At 42.9% G+C, this 18,157-nt stretch overlaps 4 protein-coding genes across 4 annotated transcripts; 1 reads left to right on the top strand and 3 right to left on the bottom strand.

Annotated features, from left to right (window-relative positions):
- Window positions 1-292: 292 nt before the first annotated feature.
- ufsp1 (UFM1-specific peptidase 1 (non-functional)) lies at window positions 293-2,166 on the top strand. Its single transcript, XM_042068994.1, has one exon. It carries the CDS (start codon window positions 404-406, stop codon window positions 1,151-1,153), a length of 750 nt encoding a protein of 249 aa, XP_041924928.1. The 5' UTR covers window positions 293-403; the 3' UTR covers window positions 1,154-2,166.
- Window positions 2,167-2,245: 79 nt separating this feature from the next.
- Window positions 2,246-7,821, bottom strand: si:dkey-85k7.10 (endonuclease domain-containing 1 protein). Its single transcript, XM_042068993.1, has 3 exons — window positions 6,987-7,821; window positions 5,547-5,831; window positions 2,246-2,542 (listed from the first exon to the last, which is right to left on the bottom strand). The coding sequence occupies exons 1-3, from the start codon at window positions 7,302-7,304 to the stop codon at window positions 2,246-2,248; spliced, it is 900 nt and encodes a 299-aa protein (XP_041924927.1). The 5' UTR covers window positions 7,305-7,821.
- Window positions 7,822-8,196: 375 nt separating this feature from the next.
- LOC121690459 (endonuclease domain-containing 1 protein-like) lies at window positions 8,197-10,961 on the bottom strand. Its single transcript, XM_042071040.1, has 2 exons — window positions 10,033-10,961; window positions 8,197-8,827 (listed from the first exon to the last, which is right to left on the bottom strand). Exons 1-2 carry the CDS (start codon window positions 10,354-10,356, stop codon window positions 8,237-8,239), a joined length of 915 nt encoding a protein of 304 aa, XP_041926974.1. The 5' UTR covers window positions 10,357-10,961; the 3' UTR covers window positions 8,197-8,236.
- A 195-nt stretch (window positions 10,962-11,156) lies between these two features.
- On the bottom strand, window positions 11,157-17,914 carry si:dkey-85k7.11 (endonuclease domain-containing 1 protein). The gene is made up of 2 exons (XM_042071041.1): window positions 17,114-17,914; window positions 11,157-13,195 (listed from the first exon to the last, which is right to left on the bottom strand). Exons 1-2 carry the CDS (start codon window positions 17,405-17,407, stop codon window positions 12,599-12,601), a joined length of 891 nt encoding a protein of 296 aa, XP_041926975.1. The 5' UTR covers window positions 17,408-17,914; the 3' UTR covers window positions 11,157-12,598.
- Window positions 17,915-18,157: the final 243 nt, after the last annotated feature.

The raw sequence follows: 18,157 nt of genomic DNA, 5'->3' as shown, positions 1-18,157 counted from the left end.
TTCTCTCAAATGTGGATTTAGGCTACAAATTCTGTTAGTCTCGTGGGGAACAAGACGAGGTCGTAGGTCAAGTCTGATTTTATGCGTTATTAATGCATAATAATTAGCGTTCAGATTCCATGTATTGAAAGTTAATATTTTAAATGAATATATTTTGATTTTGACGAGTTTATTTTGCTACATTGGCAACACTACCTTACTTGGCTCGATTCTTCAACAAGGGGAACCATGTGCCTGTGTCTCGCACTCACACACTCGGGGAATGATTTCATTGCCGGACAATCAGTACAACAACTGTGCAGTGCTTTGCAAAACGATATGCTGCGCAGCATATTTAGGCAGTCGGTATAGCCTTTTCTGAGCATCATAGGGTACTGTCACACAAATATTGTGTGTTTGTAGAATGAGTGACATGGAGTCAAGTGAACGAGATGCTATCGACTGGGGAACAAAATTAGCAAGTGAGCACCGAGTGTTAGATAACCTCAAAAGCTGGCCCGAGACATTGCTGATGAATGTCCACGTTGGCTTGCCACAGCCTCTCCCAGTTGATGCCAAGTGCTCGTTGGCGTCCGGCGAGTGTTTTTACTTCCACTACGGCTGCGATGGACACGATGACCGGGGCTGGGGCTGCGGCTACCGCACGGTGCAGACGCTGTGTTCCTGGCTCTGCAGGAGCTGGTCACCTCCGAAGGGGAGCTGCAGATCCCCGCCGAGTCTTCCTGACATTCAGCGAGCTCTGGTCACAATGGGTGACAAACCTGCCACCTTCTCCGGGTCCCGTGAGTGGATAGGTACGTTCGAGGCATCTTTGATGATGGACTATTTCTATGATGTGGCCTGTCGTATCGTCCACGTACCGGGTGGGGGCTCGCAGTTGGAAGACGCAGCACAAGACCTCCACCAGCACTTTAGCACCCACGGTTCACCTGTCATGATGGGTGGGGATAGGGACAATTCTTCTAAGGGTATTTTGGGAGTATGCACCGGGACACAGGGGAGCTACTTGCTTGTTATGGACCCCCATTACTATGGACCTCCGCTTGACAGGGAAGAGATGCAGAGGGGAGGATGGGTGTCGTGGAAGAAAGTGAGCTCTCTGGATCGCAGTTCATTTTACAATCTCTGCCTTCCTCAGACGGCAGCAAAGTGAGCTCTGCTACCCCTTGAACTGCTAATAGGCTTAAATGGGCCTCAGGGTCCAGGTACAGTCTTGAATCCCCCCTACTCGTTAGTATAGCTGTCTAGTTGAGAGGGAAGCTTGAGGTTGTCTCCATCTTGTGGTCAAATTAGGATATAACTAAGTGCAGTTCTTAAACATTATCTGATGACTGCAGAAAGACCGCAGACTGAAACGTATTTGGCATGGACTATATTTTTTTTGCAATGGTAAAAAAACATCAAGAAGGATCCGGACTGAGTTGGAAGCACGCCATGTTCAACGCCTTTATTTATGATTACAGTAGTAATGACATTTGAAACCACACATCTTTGGAATGGGGAAAAAAATAGATGACATGCTTTACTCAAAATGAGACTGTTTGCAGGTGCTTATTAACAATGTTCCACCAGTAAGCATGCTAAATAACAATTGCCTAAAGCATGCAAGTGGCAGCATTGTCCTGAAACATAATACAATCTCTAATGACTACGATGACCTACATTCAATACAGTATAGTTCACCACACACACTCAAGTTCATTGATTTTCTGAAAGGTTGGCTCCTTGAATGCAGAATCCTATAAATATTAAGTGTATACTTCAATCTAAATAGATTATCTTGAATTACCAAGTAAAGAGAAAAATGATTAAAAATAAATTAAGAGTGAAATAAAACATTATTTCAAGAAAAAAAATTGTAGTTTTTATATTAACTTTAGGAGTTTATGAAAGGCTAAAGTCTGTTATATGCAGCTTCTTTGTCTACATTTTTATAAATCATGTAATGCACTTTTAAGTCAAGTGGACAACTGATAATATAGGCTACATCTAGTCACAGTATTTTATAAGTATAATCTAGTCACAGTATTTTATAAGTATAAGCAGATGGACTTTGGGCCTTGTGACTAATTGAATAATACTTTGAGCTATTTCAATTACACAACTTTTATGCTGAACAGATCAACTATTATATATTTTCAAACTATGTTATTTGTGTTGTTAGGTGTGTCCTACTTTATTGCCAAATGTAGGAATAATAATCATTTGCAGGACCAATAACTAACTATAGGAATTTTACAGCCCATCACGAATCTGGTATACAGTCATTATAGAAGATCTGGAAGTTCTTGTCAACCTCCATGTGGTTCTTCAGGAACCTCTGCAGGTCACTTATGGAGAGCTCCTGCATGTGGTTGTTGACGCGGTCGTTGAGGCCGAACGCTGCGTAGGCTGGAAACTTGTAGCGCTCGGCATAGGGGGCGTTGCGGTCGTAATCGGGGCAGCAGTAGGCAGTCCACAAGTGCTCGGGAACAGCCACGCGGTCCAGGTTGTCTCGGCGGATCATGTGACCCGAGGTCGTCACCCCAGTGATCATGTAAGCCTTAGAACAACATAAACGGTCAATTGGCGATTCATTTCAATTTAATGTTTTTTTGAGTATGTATTGTTATTTGTTTATATCACACCATTAACAAAATGTACTTTACAGACCCTAAGTCCCAAACCCACTATGGTAAGCAGATGATGGCGGCAACGAAAACATCCCTTTAACTGGAGGAACCCTTGAATAGTGCTGCACGATTTGGCGAAAATATCCAATTGCGATTTTTCTGACGGATATTCCGATTACAATTTGCAATATGATTTTTGATTGTCAATAAATGGATTCAGTTCAATATTCCAAATGTCTCTAAGTTGTGCCACTTCTGATTGGTGAGCATGTCTGGCAGAGTGTGAATTACCCTACCATAATTGGGGGGTACTGCTCCTTCAGTTCTATGACCATCATGGTCCACTACCATACAGTATCAATCCCCATTGTGATCGCCAAGTGCAACATGTGTTGTGCAACACGCATGCAAGGTCTAAACATGCGACAAACTGATAATCAGTAGGCTATACAGAATATCTCATTGTTATATTATATATCCAAAAGAGAACTGTTTTGATCAGCTCTCAAAAGTTAGAAGTTAAGTGCACTGAAATGCCATTCTAATAGTAAAAGTAATACCTTTACAAGAAGCCTATTGCCTATTTCATGAAATATTTTTATTTTTTATTTTTATTTTTTACATTTCATAGGACCTGGAGGTAAGACCCAACCCTTTCATATAGCCTACAGTATAAACAGAAACCAATTTTCTGTTATAGTCTATGGTAGTCAGTGTCAAATCAACACAATTGCTTAGAGATATGTGAAACCTGAGCAATATTTAATGTGATTAAGGAGCATACTATGAAAAAAGATACTACCACAGAAGAACTACAGAGCGGTAACCTACAAGAATCCGATAACCAGAACAAGCTGGGTATCATCAACACTACAGTATCCTACTGTACAAATGAGTCACACATACACATGCACACATACATTTTTCCTTTTCCTCATAGTGTCTCTGTGAATAAAATCAAATCCTAGTTTCATTAAGATAGTATCAGGGTTCTCAGATGAAACTACATTTATTGAACTAAAAATATTAAATAATAGAATCTAAAAACAAACGGTCTATTAACCAATTAAAAGCTAATTTAATGCATGTACTATTTAGCCTAGGCTACTTGGCTCTTTTTATGTTTCCACAGGTTTCACTGATATTATATAGGCTTAGCTACATCAGACCCTCTTGTGCATAATATAAAAACAACACAGCATCTGTGGCAAACTAATTTCAAAAGGGCACAATAATTTATTCAAGATAAAATTAGAATGGACACCTAGGCTATGGACTGGAGTTCATCCTTGGAAATGACAATCGATTTTACCTCACCACAATGTAATAATAATGATAAATAAAAAAAAGAGAATTATCTTGCTAACTAACCTTGGTAACTAACCAAGGTCCACTTTACTAGCCTCAGTGGTTAAGTAGGAATAGCAGGTAAGTAGCCGCCGGTAATTAAATGTATGAAGACGTGACATGAGCTATGAAAGATCAAAACATGTGAAGGCTGTAAAATAGCACATTTTCAACAAGCTAGACGTCTGCTAGCAACTTACATTTACACATGCACGTCAGCAGCAAACCGAATTTAGCTTACTGGAGGAATCTACCTAGAGTTTTGTCATTCAACGTTGACATTTGCTTGAGAAGTTGAAGTCGTTTGTTCTCTATCTCTGTTGCTTCTAGCGCCACGGTGGGTAAAAATGGTACGGTCTATAATAGGGGTGACTGAAATCACTTTAGGCCTACATTAAAATGTTCCTACAGTGAAAATAGGAGTTGACTTGTATTGTAGCCAACTGTAATGATATTTTTTCACAATATCAGAAGAAATATCTGACCCCCTCAAAACTGATATTTCTGTCTCCCTGTAATTCTAACTATGAATGCCTGGTGTGTGGGAGGCACAGCACTCCTGATTGGCTGAAGCTCACAAGTCGGGGGTTTTGTGCATGCTCATCAATCAAAAGTGGCACAGTCAAGCAGGATGAAAGTCATACATGTGACAAGATTAACTGAGTATGATTATTTGTAGCTTTTACGATTAGATAATTGTGTTGCTTCATATTGCAATTGCCAATTGCGGTGTAATAATTGTGCAGTCCTACCCTTGAACGGAACCCAACTCGAAACCAATATGACAGGGGAACATTTGCTTAAAAGAGCTGACCTCATTCAAAAGGTAGAAATATCATCATCTGATCATTAAAATGGGATGGCACATCATTTAGAACTTACTGCAGCGAAAGAGCAAATTTCTTTGTGGGCAGCCGTGGCCTACTGGTTAGCGCTTCAGACTTGTAACCGGAGGATTGCCGGTTCGAACCCCGACCGGTAGGCCACGGCTAAAGTGCCCTTGAGCAAGGCACCTAACCCCATACTGCTCCCCTGTAGCAGGCTGCTCACTGCGCCGGGATTAGTGTGTGCATCACCTCACTGTGTGTTCACTGTGTGCAGTGTGTTTCACTAATTCACGTATTGGGATAAATGCAGAGACCAATTTCTCTCACGGGATCAAAAGAGTATATATACTTACACTTTCTGCAGTGTCTTTCTGCACAAATTCTACTGGCAGTTACTGTACCTTCTGGTGTTCCAAGTGGAAAGCCTGATTCTTAACTTCTAGCCCACTACAACCCAAAGTAAAACCCACGAAATCCATCTAATGTAAGTTAAAGTATAAAGTAGAATTATATCAGTCATAGTTTTGGTATTGTGACAATACTACAAACTGGGGGATGCCGTGGTGCTGGCAGTGGCAGCATCTGTACGCTGAACAAATACCATTTTCAGTTACCAGTGCGACCTGGGTTTAAAATCCGAGTTGTGGTCATTTCCTGATACCACCGCTTCTCCGTCACCCATTCTGCCAGAAACTCTTCACTGTCCTATCTGAATAAAGGCTGAAAGCCCCCTCTAAAACAAAAACACCGTAAACTGTACCGTGCCGCGGCAGAAGTTGTTGAGTCGGCGACGCAGGGTGTCTTTGTGCTTGGCCCAGGGGCCCGTGCTGAACTCCCGGAGCTGCGGCACCACGTTGGTGAGTGTGTATGTGGCCGCCTTGTCCTCCGGGTCAGACTGGTGCTCGTCCGGGTTCAGGAGGACCCGCTCGTACTGGACCACGTCGGCGTAGTCCTCCAGAATCGCCTGCGTGTCCTCGAAGTTCTTGTGCATCTTGGCAGACTGGGGGAAAGCCTCCATGTTGCTGCTGCCTTTGTCCGATGAAAGCTGGAGTAAAGGAGCCAGAAAAAACAGAAGAGAGAGACAGAAGGCGTGAGAACAGGAGATAGAAAGATGAGTGTAGAGAATGAAAGAGAAGAAACACAGTCCGTTTTCAATCTCGTTCCTTTCCTTCCTTTCCTTGGAGAATGGAATTTCTAACATTGCCGAAGCGTCTGGAATGCTTTCTATTGCACTATCTAGGTTGTTGTGGATAGTAGCATCAGCCTTTTCGTCAGTTTTAGACTAATTGAATACCCAGGATGTAGTAAATGGTAGTTAAGGGGAATTTCTACATTGTATTACTTTAAAACAAGGAGTGGATTTAAACAACGGAAGACTTCATGACATTAGTGTTTAGGATTTTGCAGCTCAACTGATGGACTGCTATAACAATGACAACATGTTAGGCCTACATTTCTATAGCACTTTAGGTACCTAAAGACACCACTATGGCATCATGTTAGTGGTGTCATTGCAGCTGACTCTCACAAGGATACATCCCTGACTTGCAGAGAAGCACACTGGAAAAGTACACACAGTTGTGTGTTCTTGTTCCTCTGTAATTTGATCTTCATCAAAGTAGCTAGCTGATGAAGGTGGTTAGTCAGCAGGAAACATGAATTGTAAATTGCATTACCATATACTATCGCTGCTGTTCGTGTCTTTTTACATGACTGCAAAATGCTCTCCTTGAGAAATATTACATGACGTGGTATTGTTGAATGACCTATATTTGCATGCTTTTCAAATGGTGTCATTGTATTGCTCAGTCAAGGCTCTCCAAAAGGCTTATCTCGAGATCCACTTGCTTTGCCTACTACAGTCGTAATTCTATGGCCTCACTTATTTGATCTCTTTATACTGAAAAGGCCAAAGTGAAGGAATGTGTGAAGTTAATGTGAGGTTGAGATATCCAAACCTCACATTAGCTTCACACATTCCTTCCATATATGCAGACTGTAGTTAGCTCATATGTGGCTACTATAGCTCCAGTGTAGTATGAATCTGAAAATAATTAATTTGCAGTTGCATCATAGGGTATACAAGCAGTGGACATATTTCATGCTCACAAATAAGGCCTATAAACCATAATTATTCTACATCAGCCATTCAAATAAATACCCCCAGACATGAGACCATAGAAAGTGCACACACACTCACCTGAGGCTCGAACATCCAGGGCATGTCTACAGTCTTCTCGCCATCAGTTTTCTTGAAGATGTAGGCCGAGTAGATAGGGATGCGCTTCTGGGGGTCGTAGAGGGTGACGTAGCGCGGCTTGTCCTCGTAGCGCTGGCAGACCTTCTTGAGAGCGTGGCTGAGGTACCCTCGCGGCGGGGTGCCCATGTACAGAGAGTTCTTGCAGCGCTCGGCGTGGTTGAAGTCGGTCACCACCGATGCCAGCACAGGCGGCGTCCAAACCATCAGGAGACTCGACGCAACCAGACACAGGATGGCATATGGCTGTGTTTCCCTCATAACTAAGGAGTAGACCTAAGGATTTTTCTTTGTCTTTCTTTTTCGTTGGTTTATTTTTCCTCCTTTTCTGTCCTTTCTTGACCTTACCTGTGATATTTCTGTCTTTCTCTCGACTATGTTGTCCCCTTGCCTTGGAAAGCTCTTGTTCTACACAAACTAATGCCTAACTCACTGTCCGTACCTCCCTCCTTCACTCTACCTCTCTCTTCCTCCTGTTCTCTCTCTCTTTCTCTCTCCCTCTCTCTCTCTCTCTCCAACTAGTGTTTCAGTGCAGTTGTATGAAACAGGAGCACAAGATCAGTTTATCTCATGTAGCCTTTCCATTACCTCTTAAAATATGCAAAGCTGCAGTGAACTAGTGGACTGGCATATCAAACATGTGTAATGAGCACGTGAAATGTGCCAGGATTGGCCAGTAACACATGACATTATCTCATTTTATTGGTCACCAAGGGACAACACTGTTTATGAACTGAGATGGCAGCCTGTGAGCGTTTAGTTTGAAGTGACAACTTCCTTCCACTTTCTCAGAACTCTGAGGCCCTGCACTCAACCACTGGGAATACTGAAGGGAGGGGTGCTACCTCTCTGGTGTGTTTCGTTTGTTTTTTTGTTAAAATATAATGTATGTTATTTTGTACAAAAGCGTCTGCTAATAAATTTGAATATAAAGATAAAGATAAATATGACTTGACAGTGGCCATTACACACAGATGATCCATCTATATTGTGGGTTACTAGTAACAAAAACACACACAAACAGAAGGACAAACCAGTTTAGACCATTTTTAATGGTAGATGTTTACATATTTGAATACATTTTCACAAAAATAGTTTAGGTTGTGATATTTGTTTTTTTTAATACATTGCAAGAAAAGGGAAAACTATCAACCAAACAGACCCATTCTCTCCTATTTTCTAAAATGTCACATCTAAGACAATGCAAGGCTTGGGGGAACACAGTCGTCCACAAATAACCGGAAACTCTTGTCGACAACCATGGACTTCTTGAGAAATTCCTCCAACTTCTTGATAGAAAGTTCCAAAACTTGGTTATTTTCCTTTTCGTTAGGGCCGTAGTGGGCGTGGGCAGGGAACTTGTAGCGTTCGCCGTAGGGTGCGTTGCGGTCGTAGTTGATGCAGCAGTACGCCGACCACACGTACGACGGGATGCCTACGCGGTCCATGTTGTAGCGGCGGATGTGGTTGCCGGACGGCACGATCCCCGTGATGATGTAGGCCGTGCCGCGGCAGTAGTTGTTGAGGCGCTTGCGGATGACATGCTCATGGGCTTTCCAGGACCCGACGTTGAACTCGCGCACCTGCGGCACCGCGTTGGTGAGCGTGTAGGCCGCCGCCTTGTCGTCCGGTTCTGCCTGGTGCTCGTCCGTGTTGAGGAGGCCCCGCTCATAGTCAATGGCGTTGGTGTAGTCGTCCAGGACAGCCTGCGCGTCCTCGAAGTTCTGGTGCACGTAGTGCCGCGGGAATGACTGCATCTCGCCTGTCTCTGAAGTGGTGGACAGCTGCTCTCACAAAAAAGCCCCAGGAAACATCAGAACAAATAATGTCAGAAAGATTCATTAAAACCAGTGGTAATCCACTCACACACTGAAAACATGTAAATATTTAACATTCGTGAGCACAACATTTAACAGTGAGGGTGTAGTGCACAACATTCAATAGTGAGAGAATCTACAGAAAATGTATGGCGAAGGAGTGAGTAATTTTATAATAGGAATGGTTAGATGAGATGCCATTGCTTGCAATTGTGGATATCATTGTATACCAAATCCGCAGCTGTATTTTCTGTACATGTCAGATGTGTGCATGTCATTTTCTCAAAGACTAGACACCCCTTTACAAAGTCAACTACTCATTCACTATTGTACTGTACATTCATAGAATACGCTACATGTATACCTCAGCTGTTGGCGTGATTTCTTAATAGATAGATAGATAGATAGATAGATAGATAGATAGATAGATAGATACTTTATTGATCCCCAAGGGGAAATTCAAGAACCAGCCAGCAATATTTTCACATTCACATCAGTCAGCATGGTCCTTGGAAACCTACATCAAAATAATTTCTGACACGAGACCCTGCCATCTTGTTCTCCACAGATGTTACCGGTTGACATTTGAATGGATATGGAGCTCTAATTTGGAATGGCAAGGAAGGTCTAAATTCTAACTAAAGCTAACATACTAACAAGGCAAAATCTATTTGCTCCTAAACGCAAAAACATTGGCAGGTCAGCAAAGTGCTGCCACATGCCACACAATAACTTTAGCTCAGACATGAAACACTTTGTCTGTCAAATTAGGGCCCATACTATATTCGGGTCCACGTGCCCATGAGTTTGACCCGGTCATTTCCCGGTAACAGCCCATTTCTCTCTCCTACTCCCTTCCTTTCATTCTCTCTACTGTCCTGTCTAATTAAGGCATAAAAAGGCATGAAAAGCCCCCCTCCAAAAAAAAAAAAAAAAATATTCAAATTAGGACTCATGGTGTTTCAGTAGAAGGGTTAAACCCAGATCTGGTCCAGAGCACCCTCCCACCCAGAGCAAAACCTGCCCTGAGCCTGTCAGGACCCAGAGGTTAGACTGATCCGAACCTTCCATGCAGTCGTCCTGGCCCATAGAGGTCAATGGAGACCAATCAGAACCAAGTTTGCTAATCTGGGCCCTGATGAGCAGTTTTGCACGGGTCAAAGTCAGCTCACCTGGGGTTCGTACATCCACGGAACGTCCACACTCTTCATCCCGTCGGAGCGCTTGAAGGTGTACGCCGAGTAGAGGGGCACGCGGTTGGTGGTGTCGTACAGCGTCACGTAGCGCGGCTTGCCGTTGTATCGCTGGCAGATCTTCACCAGGGTGCCGCTTTCAATGCCCACAGGCGGAGTGCCCATGTAAAGAAACTCCCGGCACTCAGGGGAGAAGTCTCTCTCGATCGTTGCCGTGACCACAAGAATAAACATCATGCCCATTAACAAGTTACCGGGAAAGAAAGATTTCAATCTCATACGTGCCATGACTGATACAGTCATGCTAAAATCCTCACACGGTCTTTCCAAAGATATATGTTTAAATTTAATTCACAGTAACCAAAGAACAGAGTGTCAAACTGTGAATACCCAGGGATGTGCGGAGCTCTGCAGTCAGACCATAGGCTGTCAGATAGTGGCGCTCCCAATCTGCACCTAGTATGCAAAGCACTAGTGAGCAGTCCCGTCCCCGCACTCACTTAGAGTTCACTGGTTCAGGGCTGCTTGCTCTCTGAAGTGATGAAGACTGGTTAAGAGAAGGCCATAGAAGTTAAAAGTGAAAAAATTACGCTAAGGTTATTCTCAGTGTAAAGGCTTAAATATACAACAACACACTCAAGTGCTTGGACCCCCGTTTTTCTTAATAATAATTTGTACTTCAGCTGGATCACTTTGGCGGCTATTTTCCACACTCGGTATGTTCAATCAGACAGTAATATAATGCCATCATTTCATTACCTTTTTTAATGTAGAGTTTGTGAGTATTACAGGGCATTGTAGCATCTGGTTATTTTCCTCTTTCTCATCAGGTGTTATTGTTATAAAGGTACTAGGGTACACAGTTTACTCAAACTGCCTAACTCACTGGACCCCCTAGTGGTTCTCACTGCCTCTTAACATTCATGTTGCAACAGTTACAGTATGTAGGCCTACCATAGGTGTGGCTGTGACCGGTTCTAGCTATTAACCTTATTGGCCTCTGAGGGAGCCCAGGAGAAAGATACCTGATTACCCAGAGAATCTCTACACCCTCTATAAATATGTATCCCAATGTTGCTTGTTCTGTAGTTATTTTGGGCTTTTGTAATGTACATGGTGTCTATAAGATTGATCAAACATAATATCAAAAGACGCATCATATCAATGGAAAGATATTTATGTAAGTGAAGAAAGGGAGGACAGTTGAATAAGTGTTGTACAAGAAACACCCCTGTGCCCTTCCATGGGAATTGGAGACTGCAGGATTGAGAAAAAATGTTTATGACCTATTTCAGCTTCTACATAATAGAAATGTGCTCTTTGACCTCAAAGTTGGTTTTAAATGCTAAAAAATTTCCCAATTACCCAAAAGGGTAATTGTTCACATTTGTTCCTGGAACTTTTCAATCCTTTGTGTTTTCATGTACTTGTTCACAATTTATAAGGCCTCGACGTGTAAACAGACATAAAAAATGTAACATTACATAGTGATACTGGGAAACACTGTTTATCTGATTATTATTATCTTATTATGTTGTCATCGTAAGTCCACAAAGAACAGAGAGGAGACTGTACACCTTCTGTAATACCACAGGTGCAGCTATATCACAAAGTACAGTTTAATATGAATAAGGCGGGGATCAGCCAGCGGCAGCAGCAAATGTAACACAACACTCAGACCATAATAAGTTTGATCTCGTTCCTAAGCAACACAAACGGTTTGTCAATTGAATGCGCTCGCGTTGCACTTTGAAAGTTTAACCAAGTTCAACGCTCAGATTGCTCAACGCTAGCGTTACGCCAGCGTTGCCACCGTTCCGCTACTGAACCATAGAGAACAATATGAAACCTGCCGCTTGCCGCTGGCTAATGTGACCCCCCCCCCTAGGAGAAAATCTTTGATGTTTTCTGATGAAGGTCTGACTGACCGAAACATCAGCTCATTAAACCGGTTGGTCCATTAAGTGAGCAGTGTTGCATTGTTTCTCTTATTCACATCATAGTCAATCCAGGAAATGTTTTCAGTGTCTTGACAAGAAAAATACCCACTGCACCTTTAAAGGAGGTTGTACATTTAAATGTGAGGACTACAATCAACATAAACACTATGGACACAGACCCATAAACATTTCCAGCCAGTCAACTTACTGAAGTGAAGAACAGAAGTCCATTGACAGTGCTGGAATTGCTCAGGACTTGCAGCTCTAGATAGATATGCAAATTCTGCTCACACATTCTAACTGTGCATAACGTCATTCCATTTACTTACTATCAGAGATGTCTTCCCTCGTAGAACCACATAATAATTTTTCATTTGTATACTTGTGAGGTTAAAACAATGATACAACTGGGTACATTATGAAGAAAATAGTCTCAGAAATTGTATAAATGGATGTAGGTGAGATGGCCATGCCATAGTTTTAAAACGCAATAGAATAGTGTTGCAAAGACAATTAAAATCCACATTGTTCAAGTGGCTCAAAGTTCAGATTTCTCTCTCTCCCCCTCTTTCTCTGTCTCTCACTCTCACTCACACACACAAACACTATTTCTTCTTCTTGGCTGTGTTCTCTGACACGCAGTCTCTGTGGAAGAGCGCCAGGTCAGATTCCATGCCCATGTGGTTCTTCAGGAGGCTCTCCAGAGTCTTCAGTGGCACCTCCAGCACGGCCTGTCCACCCTGGTTGAGTCCATACGCCGCGTAGGTGGGGAACATGAAGCGCACCTCGTACGGGGCGTTGCGGTCGTACCGCGGGCAGCAGTACGCCGACCACACCTGATTCGGGACGGCCAACCGGGTCTCTTTCCCCCTGTGGATGCTGAGCCCGGAGACGGTCACCCCAGTGACCACGTAGGCGGGTCCGAGGCAGAAGTTGTTGAGGCGGCGGCGGACCACATGCGTGTAGGTGGTCCAGGGCCCCTCCAGGAAGTCGACGATCAGCGGCACCACGTTGGTGAGCGTGTAGGTGGAGGCCTTGTCGGGGCTGCTGGACTGGTGCTGGTCAGGGTTGAGCGGGCCGCGCTCGTACTCCACGGCGTCGGTGTAGTCGGTCAGCAGCGCCTGGCTCTCCTCAATGAGCGGGTCGGCGTCGTCACTAAGGGCCAGCGTCCGCATGTTTCCGTTCTCGTTTGCAGAAGCTAACTGAGAGAAAACACAAGAAGGCCACAGGTCACTCATATACCTTATACCAGAGACTTTCTAATGAGGAGACGCAGCACTCAAAAAAATCCTCCATAGAAATGCATGGGCTTAGTTTGTAACGCCAATATGGCAGTTGTCTACGCATATCACACCCCTTCCGCGGCAAAACGTGTTGTGAATACATTGAGCCAATAATGTGGTGTGTTGTGAAGACATCTTGCCAATCATGTGTTGTGATCTCGCCGCTAGAGCAAGATTGGTGTCGTGAAGCCTTGCGCACGCACATTTCTGCCGAAATGGATGCCCGATGAGTGTGCAAAACACGTTGCAATATGCCCGCCGAGTGGAGGAACTTGCCTAAAAGGACTTTGCTTATACTACTACTTCTAGAACTACTACTTCTAGAACCATTGTTCATTAGCCTGACGAGCCAGACCCACATTAAAATGTAGGGTCTGGGCCAGGGCTCGAAATTAACTTTTTTTCTCAGGGTCCCACAGCTGTCCCGAATTCTACTTGGCACTGTCCCGGACTTAAACACCAGTGTCCCAAATTCAAGTTCTTGTTTTTTCCCATTCTACATAATAAACAGCATAATGATCAGTAACTTGCATCCCTTAATTAACTCGTTCTGGTCCACCATGTCAGTTCTGAACAATTTATTAAAGACCATTTTTATTAACATTAATCATCTGCTGTTTCATGCTTATTCACACTTATTTTCAGAGATTGCGCTTTTGGCTCTTTTTTGAGGTTGCACTAGACGTTCATTGTCCATCGTTTTGACGGACAGGGTTGTAAAACATTCCGTCAATAATCTATTTTCACGTGTCTTTAATTTCAATGTCAGTTTGGTGTGAGGTCATGGCCACAGATCTCAGTGAAAACAATAAGTAGCGTGGAAAATTACCACAAAGCTGTCAGATAGGCTACTCTCCTGCCACGCTGTCGCCCTCTTGTGCACACTCAAATGCGTTCCCAATTAAATTAAGTAGCAAAGCGTAGTTAGATCTGCTGCAACTATGTATCTTGATGTAACAAGCTGTTTTGACATTGTAAACGTTCTCTAAGAAGAGTGTAAAGCAGTTTGCAGTAGCCTAAAGTTAACCACAACGTCGTCTATTGCTGGAAAAAATAGCGAGCGGCCTGGTCTAAAGTGCGTGGCGGGCCGGATCTATGATAAACTAATAAATGCTCGGCGGGCCGGATTAAAGTGCGTTGCGGGCCGTAGTTTGGACACCCCTAGCCTTAGAAAACCACAGCGAAATGTCAAATGCTAACTTAAATAACTGTTTTCATTGTTATAGGCTACCTTGCAACACTATCTTTTTGTCAAATCGCAGTTGCGGTAGGCCTAGGCTATTTAGCTCAGCATGATATTGGTGACGTTTGTCTGTCACTGACAGAAAACACGTAGTCAGAGAGGGCTGTCACCTCGTTTTTTTAGAACACCAGTGTAACCTTAGGCCTGCACTATCAGTAAAAATGTTCACAATGTCATGAAAACAAATGCCAATTACCTGCCTGCTAGTTAGGTAAGTTAACCTCTATATCGGAAAGTGACCCATTAGGCCTACCGCCCGTGCCCTATTTTTGTGTCGGCCTATGAGTCAAATTTTGTATAATTTTATAAAGACGAGAAAGATACGTTTAGATTCCCATGTGAACAGTTTAGGAAAAAAGTACCTATTTCGAAATTTGCTTTGCCATTTTTTCTACTGTCCCAGAGTTGTCCCAGACATCATTCCTTGTGTCCCGGAAGCATTTTTTATGGTCCCCGGGACATCGTTAATTTCGAGCCCTGGTCTGGGCACTCACCGTTCGCAGTGTTCAGTCCGAGGGGCGGGATAATCAGTTGTCTTTCAAATTCCCTCTGCACGCAATAGGACAGCGGCAGCACTATGAGTCCCATGCATTTCCCACCAGCGGAGCTAGTTGGCTAGTTCAAACGTTTGCCAACTTAATAAAAGCTTAACTCGTGTCACACTGTTCGCAAGCAGCAACATCCATCTTATTTGTTTTCAAGTAGCAGGGAATTCAAGCCAAACCGTTGCAACTCTGCCATCAATCATTATGTTAAGCACACCTAACGACTCTATACACGATTTAATTGGCCTGATTAAGTTTCGATTTCTGGAGCTCACAAGCCAACGGAGAGTTGCTAGACTAGCCCTGACAGCAAATGTAATTTGCTGCCGCTAGGGGCGCGTCTAGATTTCTAGGCTAATTGTTCATTACAGTCTGATGTACAATTCCTGATAAACAATTTCAAAATGAACTCGAAAAGCATTTCCTGAAGGAAATACAGTGCATGAAAATGCAAAAATATGATGTAAAATAAAACAAACTATATTGGTTGCTAGGTAGATGAGGTTTAATATAGTTGGAATGACTGGACAGTTAAATAGGTGGATAGTTTAAGTGGTTAAATTATTTAGGTAGATAGTAGGTAGATGATGATAACTAACAGTTGGAATGGCTCTAAATGTTTGCTAGCAGTTATGTTAACTATGTTAACAAAGATAATAATGCTAACCAAGTTACTTAACTTGGTAGCAGTTTTGTTTTAAATGTTAATAATGTTAATGTTGTTAACTTTGTTAACTATGCTAACCATGTGACTTAGCTAACTTATCTTATCATTTTTAGCAGTTATATTAACTATGCTAACTAGCATGCTAACAATGCTAACATGATAGCTAAGTAACATGGTTACCATTGTTAACTTAGCTAATCATTTTTAGTAGTTTTGCTAAAAATGTTAGCAATGCTAACATGCTAACCATATTACTTAGCTAACTGAGCTAATCATTTTTAGCAGTTTTGCTAAAAATGCTAACTATGCTAACCATGCTAACTAGATACAGTGGGTAGGAGTTATAGTTGATGACAAGTAACAGTTACAATGGCTGAACAGTTAAAAAGTTCAGTAGTTTAAAGAGTTAAATTGTTTAACAGTGAAATATTGTAGTGAGGACTTTTATTTTGAAACAGTTTTTGGCAGAGGAAGCAGTTGAACAGGGTGTGTAGTCTTGTTTGTAGCCAGTTTGTATGCTTAAAGCCTGAGACTGGCAGTTGATCCAGGTGGCCTGGCCACCTGCCACAGGATTCTAATTGCTTAACAGCTCTACTGTGATGTCATCAGCTCATGTTATGTCTATGGGGAAATTTTGAACAGTTTTTAATTAATAGTTTAAAAAGTATAAAAGTTACAAAGCTGAAAAATACATAGCACTCTTGTCCTAAGTAAGACCTACGTAACATAGTTTGAATGAAGTTTCTACGTTAAACGGTTCAAGCTGCATTAAATGCGTTAGAAGAAGAAGAAGAAGAAGCCTAGGAAGAACAGTACAGTGCATTTTCATGCACTGTAATTCAACTTTAAAAGTGGGCACATCTAAATCCATACTCACAATCTTGAAATATCCACAGCTTAATAAAGTTGAGCTTTGAACATTGTGTTAGACCTTGAAGGCCTACTACATTCTCATATCCATATAGACAGCATACACAGAATGTATTAGTCCGTACAAAAAACATCAATATCACCATATTTAAAGCACTGTGATGAGTGTTCAAATAAAACGGGCGAGCTATCTAACTGAAAGCCAACAGACCTGCCCGATAAATGAATACCAGCAGCAGCGGAGTGAACACTGAAAGACTGGACATAGACAACAATACATAAAAGCAGCTTTAAATCACCACACATACAAATTCAAATTAAAAGCCCCTATTTAAATCCTAATTAGAGTAATAAACCACATCAGAGACATCTAAAGGCCTGGGTATGCTTCTGAGGATACAGCCATATGGCATACAATCGTGCACATTGGTGTCAACAAAGTCTACTGCTTTTGCAGATACAACTCTCAGCAACACAAGCTGTGTCGCTGCCACTAGCTGTCATTCACTAACCTGTGGTTCATACATCCATGGCGTGTCCATGCGACTCCTGCCGTCCGTCTTCTTGAATGTGTACGCCGAGAAGACGGCCAAGCGATGTCTGGCGTCGTATAGGGTGGCGTACCGCGGCTTGTCATCGTAGCGCTGGCATATCCTTCGTAGGCTACCTCCTCGGATGCCCGTGGGTGCCGTGCGCATGTAAAAGAACTGGCTGCACTCTTTGAAGCTGTCCGACACCGCCGCCCCTGCCAGACGCACACCTACAGACAGGTGCAGAGCCAGAAGCGAGAGCCACCAGAGAGGCATGTGGAGGCGGAGGAAGGAACCAGGTCTGTGGAGGGGGCTACCATCAGGGGACGTGACGGAGGAAGACCCACAGTGAAGACAGCCGACTGGCAGCAGGACCAGCTAGGCAAAGATGAGAGATACTGAGACAATGGAAGGCCAATAAAAACCTCCATGCAGATGTATCCTCTTCAGCCAGCCAAAAGGCAAATGAGACTAGAGAGAGGCAATGTGCAGTGTGCAGATTAGCAGCACTGTGTATGGCCTAAGGTCGATGTGCCACAGTGGTTCTGGGAGGAGTTTGTTATAAACTTTTCATAAGCAGGACAAGGACGACAGTTTTGAGATTGCTCTCTAATTTTGCACTTTAATGTTATCTCCTGGTAGCATATGCAACAATACAAGCAATGGTCTGCATTTTCTGTGCAGGTTGGTCTGGAATTGTAGAACAAATAAATAAACTGCAAATAAAGTATAACCATAAAACAGATGCCCCAGCCCCATGCCGGTGACTTAGACCGCTCTATGGTGTTTTAAGCCCCCAACGTTGTCTTCTAGGCAGCGCTGCCATCGAGACAACGTTGGGGGTTTAAAACACCAAGAAAGACTTAGACCATTTTAAACTTGTAATTTGAAGTAGGCGTAGTTGCTCTGTAATGTTAATCATACAGTATGGACTTGCTTTTGCCTGGTAAAGAGTATACAAAACAATCAGTGTTATGATGACTGTTTTGAAAGATCTACTCTACAAATAACCATAATAATAAAAAA

This window comes from Alosa sapidissima, chromosome 18 (genome assembly GCF_018492685.1).
Source record: "Alosa sapidissima isolate fAloSap1 chromosome 18, fAloSap1.pri, whole genome shotgun sequence".
Taxonomy (NCBI): domain Eukaryota; kingdom Metazoa; phylum Chordata; class Actinopteri; order Clupeiformes; family Clupeidae; genus Alosa; species Alosa sapidissima.
Note: the sequence above shows the minus strand (reverse complement) of the source record. Positions and strands in the feature narration are given on the sequence as shown.

Bases quoted from the DNA above. Each gene is read 5' to 3' on its own strand.
- si:dkey-85k7.10 (XM_042068993.1), bottom strand. From the start codon at position 7,304: ATGAGGGAAACACAGCCATATGCCATCCTGTGTCTGGTTGCGTCGAGT. The intron at 5,832-6,986 runs GTGAGTGTGTGT...CCTTTACTCCAG, and splicing joins CCTGGATGTTCGAGCCTCAG to CTTTCATCGGACAAAGGCAG. The intron at 2,543-5,546 runs GTACAGTTTACG...TGTTGTTCTAAG, and splicing joins ACAACTTCTGCCGCGGCACG to GCTTACATGATCACTGGGGT.
- ufsp1 (XM_042068994.1), top strand. From the start codon at position 404: ATGAGTGACATGGAGTCAAGTGAACGAGATGCTATCGACTGGGGAACA.
- LOC121690459 (XM_042071040.1), bottom strand. From the start codon at position 10,356: ATGACTGTATCAGTCATGGCACGTATGAGATTGAAATCTTTCTTTCCC. The intron at 8,828-10,032 runs GTGAGCTGACTT...TTGTGAGAGCAG, and splicing joins CGTGGATGTACGAACCCCAG to CTGTCCACCACTTCAGAGAC.
- si:dkey-85k7.11 (XM_042071041.1), bottom strand. From the start codon at position 17,407: ATGCCTCTCTGGTGGCTCTCGCTTCTGGCTCTGCACCTGTCTGTAGGT. The intron at 13,196-17,113 runs GTTAGTGAATGA...GTTTTCTCTCAG, and splicing joins CATGGATGTATGAACCACAG to TTAGCTTCTGCAAACGAGAA.